This window comes from Solanum tuberosum, unplaced genomic scaffold (assembly GCF_000226075.1).
Source record: "Solanum tuberosum cultivar DM 1-3 516 R44 unplaced genomic scaffold, SolTub_3.0 scf00106, whole genome shotgun sequence".
Classification (NCBI taxonomy): Eukaryota; Viridiplantae; Streptophyta; class Magnoliopsida; order Solanales; family Solanaceae; genus Solanum; species Solanum tuberosum.
This window is the reverse complement of record NW_006239032.1, coordinates 184,986-197,911: the sequence shown is the minus strand read 5'-3', so window position 1 is coordinate 197,911 and position 12,926 is coordinate 184,986. Positions and strand designations below refer to the sequence as shown.

The following is a 12,926-nucleotide window of genomic DNA, read 5'->3' as shown; positions in this document are numbered from 1 at the left end:
TTACAACATAACATCAATAGACCAACATTCTTTAAGAAACCATTTTTGGAGACATTCAAGCACATAAGGGGACTTTCACATAATAGTCGTTAGACTTAGGGAACTCACTTTAGTATCTTCAAAGCCTACTCGTGCCATGTGTAGATAGCATCCCATACTACTACCTACACGTTGTAGAACCTATCCAATAACTAGAGTGCACATCCCACATGATGGGAATAGGCATAACCGACATAGACCATACTAGCTAGGTATGGAATCCGGAGTCTATCCTACTCCGTGGAGGTTGTTCTACTTGCCAAAGGTAGAACTAGTAAGCAACCCATGTAGGCACATGGTTTAGGGGATGTCCAAGGAAGTTCATTGTGCCTAATCTCATACTCAACTAGGCCACCTTCCTAACCACATCCACTCGGTGCTAGCCTTGTTTCCCATAGAGTATTCAATCACATATGTACTTAGAGAAGGTTCCTTTTCTAGTTCAACCAACTCATAGTACCTCTTCCCAAGAAAGGCCCCATTTCTTAGTCATGGCCAATCAAGGTTCATAAGGATAGCTCATTAAATCCCCCTAGAAGGGTGCCTTAGGCCTACCGATCCAAGGTTCATCATTTCACACATGAGAAGGGCTACCACCATTAGGTCTACCGATTTCATGGTTTTACATTTACTTAGGAAAGCTAGACTTATGAAAGGGCACCATTTCTTAGTTTTGCCGATTCAAGTCTTGGCCTAGAATTCCTCTTTTAGCATTTATAGAAAGGGCACCATTTCTTAGTTTTGCCGATTCAAGTCTTGGCCTAGAATTCCTCTTTTAGCATTTATAGAAAGGGCACCATTTCTTAGTTTTGCCGATTCAAGTCTTGGCCTAGAATTCCTCTTTTAGCATTTATAGAAAGGGCACCATTTCTTAGTTTTGCCGATTCAAGTCTTGGCCTAGAATTCCTCTTTTAGCATTTATAGAAAGGGCACCATTTCTTAGTTTTGCCCATTTCACACATTCATGCATTCAAGACTTTAAGTAACAAGGAGGGACACTTTAGTCTACCAACCAAGTCACAACATTTTCATTTAAGGATACTTCATAATCCAACGTCGTTTCATACATATATCATGAGTGATCATACTTTAACTCACAATGCTATCCACTTTACATAGGATCATCACAAGATCACATAAGACTCATTCACATCATACCTTCACATATAGCTTCACATAAAACGTATTCACATCATACCTTTACATATAGCTTCACATAAAACTTATTCAGATCATACATTTACATATACATATAGCCTCATATGTGTATAATAATACAACAATATAATAACATTCATATAATGCCCTTCATGGCCTCAATTCACAATAATACAACAAATAACCACCTCCACCAAAGGTGGATCAAACCAATCAATAACAATTATATCAATACTAAGAGATTAAGCCATCTTACCATTCTCCAAAGCCATAACCAACATTATTCATAAAGTAGGTCAACTTACCATCCTTTCCAAGCCACAATCCCCATCCTTTCCAAGCCCCAATCACCATCCTTAATTCTCCATAATACCACAATAGAATAACATAGATAATAGTAGAATTTAGCTATACAATACAAGCTAAACATAATCCAATAATCAACATAAGGACCGATTTACTATTTGCCCATTCAAGGCTCAAATCTCATATCCTTCAATTCAACATCAATTCTTCACAATTCAAAATATATAATACCATATATGAACAACCCGTACCATACTAAACACAATTCTATTATCATCTACTCAAAATCAATACACCCACTTTATGGTGAAATTTAGAGAATTTGAGAAAACATGGGTTCATGGAGATTTCTTTCTAAAAACCATTAATAATCATTAATAACAATATAAATCATCATTTAAAACCTTTTTTATGCAAGAACCCATGCTAGAATCAAAATTCAGACTTTAGGATTTTTGAAGAACTTTGAAAATACTTTGAATTAGCTCTTTGATTGAAAAAGGAATCAAAGATAAAGAATCCTCATACCTTAACTAAGAATCCCCAAGTAATTTGAGAAAGAACCACCTTAAAAATCGTCAAACCCTAGCTCCTAGTTCTTGACCTTCTTCAATGGAGGATTGTAGAGAATATATTTGAAAGGAGGTGGGTTTCTTTTTAATTCTAAGAGGAGTGACTTAAATGAAAGGAATTGGGTCATAAAAAGGTCTTATAGTTGCTAGGAAAGGAAAAGAATAGCATAGGGTCAATTTTGGAAAAGGACTAAGGACCCATAAAGTCTTGACTTAAAAATTGTGCCCCTTCCCGTCTTAGTTCGCCCTTTGTTGCAGCCTGACAGTGCTTCATATTTTGGGCATAACTTTTACTCCAAGGTCGGAATTGGGCAAACTCGGTGGCGTTGGAAAGAGGACTCAGAGACCTTTAATTTGATAGGTAAAGGCCCACCTAATTCATCTTGAGCTAAAAGATATGACCATTTAAAGTTGACATTTACAACTCACTAGTTCATATGATTAGTTTCCGGACGTCACTGTCATTTCTCATAATTTCATCAAGTTCTCAACTCCAAACTCACATATGAGGCTCTAGTTTCACTAGTTCGTTTTTAGGGTCGTTACAGCAATGGTACTTCCTCCATGGATTGAGAGAGATGGGAAATTGGGAATTATAGTTTCTATTCCCTATAAAATTTCAAATGGGAACATTGAAGGAAACAAAAAATTGGAGGGAAAGATGATAAAAATTGGGTCCCCTTCATAATTATTAGCGGCAATTCAATTGCCACCCGAGATTGTTGTATTCATTTGATTATGAGAATTTTTCAATATTTGTGTTTATTTTATTTAAAAATTAGTGTTTTATTATGAAAATTTGAAATTTGAAAAACACCTAAAATCTTGTTTTCAAATCACAAGTCAACAAGGCAATATATGAACCGTGCCCCTTAGACATTATAAGTCTTGGCTTTGTTTGATTGGTAGGATAAGAATAACAATTTTAAGATAAGAAATGTGAGATTATTTTGTCTCGTATTTGATTATAGATATTAATTAGTCCGAAGATTATTATGTTTCATTATCTATACTTTCAAAATATATTTATCTACCTTAATCCGTCATATCAAACTACCCCATGAATGTCTGTATTTTGTCAATGTACGTAACTTTTATATATAGGCTAGGAACGTTAGGTCTAATCAACATGGACTTGAAGAGAATGAGGAAAAATTATTAGATCTTTCCACAGTTTTAATTAATTCAATTACTAATAATATAAGGTTGTACGTTATAATTAGTAACATAAAGTTATTCTCCCCATCCCTATGTTTCTTAACTTCATAATGGATGTATTAATTATGTAAGTTCCTTTTTTCTCAATTTTAATTTTTTCTTTTCTTTTCAGTGGTTCTCTTTATTCGTTTTCTTCCTTCTAGTGTTGGAGGCATGTAATTGTAAATTACAGTATGCTCAAAACATGAAATCCTTTCTCTTGGGCTTGGGTGAAATATGAAACTTACAAACATCCCACTAGTTTAGGAGCTAGTTACTTAGATACATTCTAGTTTGTAATATTACAAAATTTATCATATTTCGTTGCATTCAGATACATGTAACTCGGGATACATGGGTCAAAATTAGGTGTAATTTGTTATAGATACACGATATCCAAGTGAATTCGTATGTATCTAGGATACATAACAAATCTCGTTCGCCACTCTCCTAAGTATTCGGATACCAAATACATACAAATCACACCGACAGGTACATGTATCTAGTGTGATTCACATGTATCTGGGATACATAACAACTCTAGCTCGCCTCCCTCCCCATCTCACTCGCCTCTCTTCCTACTTTAGTATACCTGGTAGCAAAAACTGCATGTATCTTGGTGTATCTTTCTTAATATATGGTAGGAAACTCTTAATTAGTAGTAAGATTATGTAATGTTTTGAAAGTACAGATGATATATATATATAGTACTGGAGTATGTTTAATTATGTAGTTTCTCAAAAAAAAAACATAAATGTCCTCTATAAATTAGTTATACAGTAGACTTTATGCATACATAAATTAAGTATATATCGCAAATTCCTTCTAAATGAAAATACTCTAGCACAATCGATGTATAATTCAAATTAATTATAAAAGTATACATCTACTATATGTATATATAAATTAGCTATGCAGTTGACTTTATGTTTACATAACCTAATTATACATATCAAAAATATTTTGAATGAACACGAATCTATCATTGTCGATGTATACTTTAATCAACTATAATAGTATATACATATACTATATATGTATATAAATTAGCTATGCAGTAGACTTTATGTATACATAAAGTAATTATATACCACAAATTCCTTTTAAATGAAAGTACTCTATCACAATGATGTATACTTCAAATTAATTATAAACGTATACATCTATCAAATGTATATAGTATAAATTAGAGCTATACAGTCGAGTTTAAATATACATAACCTGGTTATACATATCTTAATCCTTTTGAATGAAGGTAATTCATCATTGTCGAAGTATACTTTAATCAATTACAATAGTATACATGGACTAAATGTATATACATAGCTCCACAATAAACTTTATGTATACTAATTAACTAATTATATACAACAAATTTATTTTGAATGCAAGTACTCTATCACAATCAATGTAAACTTCAAATTAATTGTAAAAGTTCACATCTACTAATTCTATCACGAAGAGGACATGAATTTGGTCTCTCTTTTTTTTTTGTCCATAAATAAGAGTTTTTTATTTCAAATTCTTGATCGTTGTGTTTTGATTCAAAAGATGGGTGAGCTAGTGACGAACAAATTCTGCTCGCGTGGCCTACAATGAAGGAAGTGGTTGGTGAACTTAAAGGTCTGAGAAGTTTACTAGGAACTCTTGGTCTAGTCAACGTCGAGATGAAGAGAATGAAGCTGAACCATCATACCTTTATGAGATTTCAATTAACTCTAGTTAATATAGATTCATCCATTTTGTCTAGAAAATAGAATTCGAATAGTTTCCTACCAATAGTCTAATTATGATGTAACACACCAAATATTCGGAGTATTTAAATTAGGTCCTCAAAAATTTACAAGGTTAATCTTATAACTTTACGTCACCCGTTGTTGAGATGCTGGGAGAGTAGTTGCAAATGGGTGATTGAACCAAGGAACACTTATATTAAGTCTACTAGAAGTGTTAAGACTAAAGTTAGAGGCCATGGCAGCCTAGAAACAAAAATTCTAGTTGAAATTAAAGTTTAATTACGGGAAGTATTTCTAATAATCTCTATGTTATTTGACTTGAAATGAACATATTTGCAATCTATAAAGGTCTTGGAGTTCAGATTCCAACAAAATTAACCTCTTGTCAATCTAAGTTTGGGACAAAAAATTATACTATGTTTTACCACAGACCTACGTAATACCCCAGTGCATACGTGACATAGATCCCACCGAAAAGACAAGTGATCCAGATGTACATAAACTACTATACCACCTTTATATTTTTATTCAGAATAATTTTTTCTAAACTTTATCCTAAAACTGGTTTCCAAGCAAACAGTGTTTCGAAAAGCATTTGTTCAATTTTTTATAAGCTTAAATGCCTAATGAGTTGACCCTCATTCTTTTGCTTTCCTTGTATAGGATTGGTCCGTCAATTCTTTTCTTAGACACCGTTTGACTTTGATTTAAAGTTAAAATTTCATTTGAATATGTAATTTGAATCTCAAAATTGCTTTGACCAAACGTCTACTTAATAGTTTTTCAAGCACAGACGGTGTACACGATCCATATTGAAGCGTGCATGACCTATGTTGAACCAGTCTCTTCCGATGACCTTACAAGTGCAAATGGTTAGATTATCTACGTCAATGAGTTTATGTACACGCTAGAGAATAATAGTGACAGAATTGCTTCTTATAAAGTTTTGCCCAGATGTACAAGTTAGTTTATTATTAATTTTTTTAATTTTTTTTTTTGTAAATAAATAAAATAGTTGAATGATTTTTGGGAAGAGATAAAAGTGATTTAGAACCTGTTTGGATGGACTTGTAATTTTTGTCTTTCTAACTTTAAATTAAGTGCTGAAAAATACTTTTTTATTTTATCCAAATACTATTTGTGTTGCACTTGCTACTATTTCTATTATATATATATATATATATATATATATAAACCATAAATCAAACCATTAAAGATAAAAAATCAATAATAAATAATAAATATCTTGTTGGTTTGATCATCGGTTTAGCGAGGACATAAAACTGGACCGATGCATCCCTAAATTTAACCAAAACAGTTTTAAAAATAAGCAAGAATACATGATACTTGTTCTTACCTTTGAGAATATTTTGACAGCAATCAACACCGGCTAATACTACTGTCCCTCTTGACTCTTCTGAATCATTGTTTAAGGCATTATTCATTGCCTGTTGGGCATGATTGACCCCAAATCGTTGCATTTTATTAATATGAAAAATCTTATGAGTCAGTTGTACTCTCAAACTAGAGTTTGCATCATTTTGGAAATTCTCAAAAACCATGGACCTAAAACACATGAATTTGCTTCCTTACCAAATTACTTGCTTTTACGGTTGTGTGCTGCTGCTACTACTACTACTGACATTAGCCCCAGCCCAAAACACGACTAGTAGCACCAGCATCAAAGCTGCCAATACAACAAAACCAGGATGCCGTAAGAGGTGCGGGAACGTAACAGTTCCATACCCATTTGGTATTGGCTCAGATTGCGCCATTAACTCAGGGTTCGAGGTCATCTGCAACGTTTCGACTGATGGTACTCAGAAACCTTTAATAGGAAGCATTGAGGTGTACGACATCTCTGATGCTGAATTGCGCGTCAAAAATGCCATCGCTTGGAGATGTTACAACGAAAATGGATCTATGTACAGTGAAAATCTCAATTGGATGTATTTGGGGGGCTCAATTTATCCCTATAGTTTCTCTGCAAGGAACATGTTTATCTTGGTCGGTTGTGATGACAATGCCCTCATCACGGGCCCAAACTTTGGGTATAACTGCTCCACCAGCTGTACCAGCTCGAACGACGTGATTGAAGGAAAATGCATGGGTAATGGCTGCTATCAGGTGCATTTACCCAGGGGCTTTAAAAACTTTACACCAACTATTTCTAGCACACGAAACCACACGGATGTTTGGGATTTTAATCAATGTGGGTCTGCATTTCTAGGCGAGGTAGATCGATTCCATTTCAGGGGCCTAGAGGATGTAAGTAATGTTACTACCTTTTATAAGAGTATTATGGCTAGTGTGCCCATTGTGCTCGACTGGGCCATCGGGGATTTCACATGCACACAAGCGCAAGATGGCAAGGATTATGCTTGCAAGGAAAATAGCGAGTGTGTTGATTCAGATGCTGGTTTTGGTGGCTACCGCTGCAGCTGTAAACCAGGTTTTCAGGGCAATCCATATCTCACTGCAGGCTGCCAAGGTAGGACGATTAACACAGTTTTTCAGGGCAATTCATATTTCATACATGGAAAAGATCAAGGCAAACCTTTTACACCAATGAAGTCTGCTTAATTCTCCATTTGATCAATTGAAATGCTTTGATATAAGTTATACCAGCGTTCTACTTATTTGGTTTTTCCAGATGTTGATGAATGTTCTGATCCAAGCGCCAATACGTGTGAAAAGAACTGCACAAACACCCCAGGGAGTTTCTATTGTTCTTGCCCCGATGGATATACCGATGATGGCAAAAAGGATGGTCGTAGTTGTATTCCTCCCTACACTGATCATCAGTCGCTATGGACCAAGTTCTCTCTAGGTAAATATCTTGGAAAATTTTCATAACCGCAATACTCCCTCCCTTCCATTTTATCTCATGTTGTTTGACCAGGCACAAAGTTTTGGAAAGAGACAATGTCTGGGAAGCTTGGAAGTCTATTTCAAACTATTTTTTGCTCACTGATAATTACTTTATTTATCCAAAATTTGAATAATACATTTTTCTCTTATATAACAGTAAATCATATCCGCACCACATAAGTGACAAAACAGTACTTTTGTTTTCACATATTCTTATGTATTTTTTTATTATGAATGTGGGAAAACTCCAATATTTCGTACATATGATTATTATGATCTATGACCAAGAACAACTCAATTTTATTTTTTACAGAAATCCAGATTCCAGACTATGTTTGAATAATACAGAACTTGCTTTTCATATGTTTGAAACAGCCTCTAGGAACACCAATATGTTAGCATGTAAATTCAACAGTAAAATGAAAGTGTACAATCCTGAACTTTTGTTTTAGCTCAGTTGAAATAGGCAATAAAAGTTCAACTCTACTACTTACACAGGTACTGGAGTTGGGTCAATCTCCCTAGTGGTTGTGATAACATTGCTCTACTTTTGCATCAAGAAAAGAAAGTTGATTCAAGCCAGGGAGAAGTTTTTCCAACAAAACGGTGGTTTACTATTGAAGGAAAGAATAGCCACAAAAGAGGGCGCTGTGGAAGCAACAAGAATTTTTACAGCTGAGGAGCTCAAGAAAGCTACAAACAATTATGCCAATGACAGAATTCTTGGTCATGGTGGAAATGGGATTGTATATAGAGGTGTGCTACGTGATACTCGCATAGTTGCCATTAAGAAATCTAGAACTGTGGATGAGAGTCAAATTGAGCAGTTTATCAATGAGGTGCTTATTCTCACTCAAATCAACCATCGAAACGTGGTGAAGCTCTTTGGGTGTTGTTTGGAAGATGAAGTTCCTTTATTGGTTTATGAGTATGTCTCTGAAGGAAATCTGTACGAGCACATTCACAACCAACGTGGAGTGGGTTGGTTAACTTGGCAAAACCGTTTGAGAATTGCAGCAGAGATAGCCACTACACTTGCTTATCTTCATTCATTTGCGTCCATGCCTATCATTCATAGAGACGTCAAGTCTGCCAACATATTGTTGGATAATGTTTACACAGCTAAAGTGGCAGATTTTGGAGCATCAAGGTTAATTCCTCTGGATCAAACACATGTGGCTACATTGGTTCAAGGAACATCAGGGTATTTGGATCCTGAATATTTTCGCACAAGTCAACTGACTGACAAAAGTGATGTTTACAGCTTTGGTGTAGTTCTGGCAGAACTTTTGACAGGGTTGAAACCTATTATTAGAGCTAGAAGTGAAGAGAACAAGAATTTGGCCGATTTTTTTGTGTTGTCCATGAACTCGAATAGCTTGTTTCATATTATTGATCATCGTGTTTTGCGGGAAGGGAGTCTTGAGCAACTCCAAAAGATGGCTGAGCTGGTGAAGAACTGCCTTCAGCCGCATGGAGAAGATAGGCCTACAATGAAGGATGTGTCTATTGAACTTGAAGGTTTGAGGAAGGTAACTGGAATCTCTTCGTCTAGTCAACATGAACAGGAAGAATATGATCAGGATGAAATATCAGATCTTTACACAGTTCCCATTAACTCCTATGAAAATACCCCCAATTCAGATAGTTCTCGTATAATGCATCCTACATACAGAGGAGCTCAAGAAAGCTACAAACAATTATGCCAATGACAGAATTCTTGGTCATGGTGGAAATGGGATTGTATATAGAGGTGTGCTACGTGATACTCGCATAGTTGCCATTAAGAAATCTAGAACTGTGGATGAGAGTCAAATTGAGCAGTTTATCAATGAGGTGCTTATTCTCACTCAAATCAACCATCGAAACGTGGTGAAGCTCTTTGGGTGTTGTTTGGAAGATGAAGTTCCTTTATTGGTTTATGAGTATGTCTCTGAAGGAAATCTGTACGAGCACATTCACAACCAACGTGGAGTGGGTTGGTTAACTTGGCAAAACCGTTTGAGAATTGCAGCAGAGATAGCCACTACACTTGCTTATCTTCATTCATTTGCGTCCATGCCTATCATTCATAGAGACGTCAAGTCTGCCAACATATTGTTGGATAATGTTTACACAGCTAAAGTGGCAGATTTTGGAGCATCAAGGTTAATTCCTCTGGATCAAACACATGTGGCTACATTGGTTCAAGGAACATCAGGGTATTTGGATCCTGAATATTTTCGCACAAGTCAACTGACTGACAAAAGTGATGTTTACAGCTTTGGTGTAGTTCTGGCAGAACTTTTGACAGGGTTGAAACCTATTATTAGAGCTAGAAGTGAAGAGAACAAGAATTTGGCCGATTTTTTTGTGTTGTCCATGAACTCGAATAGCTTGTTTCATATTATTGATCATCGTGTTTTGCGGGAAGGGAGTCTTGAGCAACTCCAAAAGATGGCTGAGCTGGTGAAGAACTGCCTTCAGCCGCATGGAGAAGATAGGCCTACAATGAAGGATGTGTCTATTGAACTTGAAGGTTTGAGGAAGGTAACTGGAATCTCTTCGTCTAGTCAACATGAACAGGAAGAATATGATCAGGATGAAATATCAGATCTTTACACAGTTCCCATTAACTCCTATGAAAATACCCCCAATTCAGATAGTTCTCGTATAATGCATCCTACATACAGTCCAAGTTGATCCAAAATTTGCTCGACTAATAATGGCATTAGACTGCCTCTTACTGTCCCATATCTATGTTTCTTCCATATTGAATGTTCTAATGAAAGTTGCAGTATTGGAGATCTTCACAGATTATATATAGAGGATCTTATGATGATAAGTTTTTTTTTGTTGCATATTGCATATAAACTGTGCATAAATTCTATTTCAAGCCAAACTTTCCCATTATTGATAAAAACTGCAATGTAAACAGAGATCATTGCTTATTTCATTTTTCGGTTTCCACTCTCATAATACCAAAGACCGAACCCAACAATGATGACTTAAAACGCAACTCATAACATCTTAAGGATTTGGGAATCAGTACCTAAAATTTCGAATCAGGTTCTTCAGATGTCAGGATTATATTAGCATGATTTACCCCAGTCACTCCATATTCATTGTAGGTTTTTGACAAAATTTTCTTCTTGTTTTACCAGGATTTCCTTCTTGATTATATCTAGTTTGCATTGCTGCTAAAGTTACAGGCTTTGACGGCAATTGGTTAGCCAATTACAATGGCTGAAAATGCATTCACAAAATGGCTTAGGTTTCACCTTTAGCATCCATTTTCGGTTGTCTATAAATCCAATTAAACAGCCACTCAAAGTCACAAGCTTTAACAGTTGGGGCTCGTTTGGTACGAGGAATCCAGGATTAATTTCAGAATGAGTTTATCCCATTTTTAGTTAGGATAAAATTGCGGGATAACGTAGGATGAGTTTATCTCTACCAAACACACCCATAAAGGATTAAAAAATTTCTAGGTGCTCGTTGTTGTAAACTCATTATGCATATCTATTTGTGAAATGCAAGTAAACGTACCAATATTGACTTGAGCAACTTCCTTATTGGCCTCAATGCAAACTTCCAATAAGCGCCTGCATTCATCAAACACACTCCATAAGAAGGAAGAATATCACATTATAAACACGTTGAAAAGAGGAATCAGTGTTCAACAATTGATTTAGTGTAGGATAAAATAAACAGCACTGACAAGAGGAGAAACAATTGAATCTCGTTTGGCAATTGTACAACAAAGAAAGGATTGAATTGATTGTTTACCTTGAGATGTAGGTTTGTAACTGGATGTACCAGAACAATCTAGAGTTTGCCGCATATTCAGATGAATTTAGCAATTGGAAATTTAATCAAATGAATTTGTTACTGCGAAAACACATCGTTCACGGCAATCAAAGCCGTAGTCGATCGACATTCAAATCTGAATAAAATCTTTCACAATATTAATCACAGATTCACTTATTTCACAATGCATTGAGTGAAGAGGCAAAAAGTTCAAGTAAACAACAATTAGAACAGCAACTGATTTCACAGTGCAGAATTTTCTCAAAGAAGACGCAAATTCAAACAGTTCTCCAGATCTACTCCTTCTCCAGAGAAAGTAACATCACAAATCAATATTAGCAACACAACTTTGGCACTAAGAAGAAGAGAGAAGAAACTACTTAAAACCTTGATAATATCGCGAGAAACGAGGAGGGAAGGGGAGGAGAGAGAGATGACAATGGCTAGAAATTCAAATTTTGCAAGGACAAATTATTTTATATCTATGGTAATGGGAATATGGAAGGGAACAAAAATATTGCAGGGAAAGATGATAAAAATATAAATGGGCTTCTTACGTAATGTACAGCCCGACATATCGGTTTGGATTGGTCAAAAATCAAAATCAAAACTAAAGAAATTTAATTGGAAAAATTACTTATATACACAACTTTACTTACTTTATTCTCAATTTTTCCCCACTTTTTTTAAATATTTCATAAATCCCTTTTATCACTCCTTTACACTCATCTCCCGGATACATAATCTCCTAACCCACGTCTATCTCCCCAAATTTTCACTCCTCAAATCACGCCATATCTCTCTCCCATGATCTTATCAGTTTAATTTTGAATTTGAATTTGAAGATATTTCTCTCTCCAGTCAAACGATTTCTCACTCCTTTTGGGTATTTTTTCAATTTCATTACTTTTGCTAATAGTTGTTAGGTTTTTTTGTTGATTCAAAATCCTGATACATTATGGATGATGCTCCCTCTTTCAGTATAGGTATTACCCAGATAATGTCATCTAACAATAATCGTGTGTTTGACCATGAAGACGCAGGTTGGGCTGAGAATAGATCGAAGAAATTGCATGATCCCCTTATAATGGCGAAAGTGAGTATCGAGAAAGTCAGGAAGGATGTGCCTTCTTCTTCAAAATCAAAGGTTGAAAAACCCCCTAAAAAAGGGGTAGAAAAGTATCATCTCCAATTTCCCGTCCTAATCTACCCAAGGTAATGAGTTCTGATATATTTTCCTCTTTTTTTGTTGTTCAAT

General features: G+C 35.3%; 1 protein-coding gene and 1 pseudogene across 1 annotated transcript; both read left to right on the top strand.

Annotated features, from left to right (window-relative positions):
- The first annotated feature begins 6,284 nt into the window (after window positions 1–6,284).
- LOC102581869 (wall-associated receptor kinase 2-like) lies at window positions 6,285–8,073 on the top strand. The gene has a single exon (XM_015309587.1). It carries the CDS (start codon window positions 6,569–6,571, stop codon window positions 7,589–7,591), a length of 1,023 nt encoding a protein of 340 aa, XP_015165073.1. The 5' UTR covers window positions 6,285–6,568; the 3' UTR covers window positions 7,592–8,073.
- On the top strand, window positions 7,764–11,459 carry LOC102581534 (wall-associated receptor kinase-like 9; annotated as a pseudogene).
- Window positions 11,460–12,926: the final 1,467 nt, after the last annotated feature.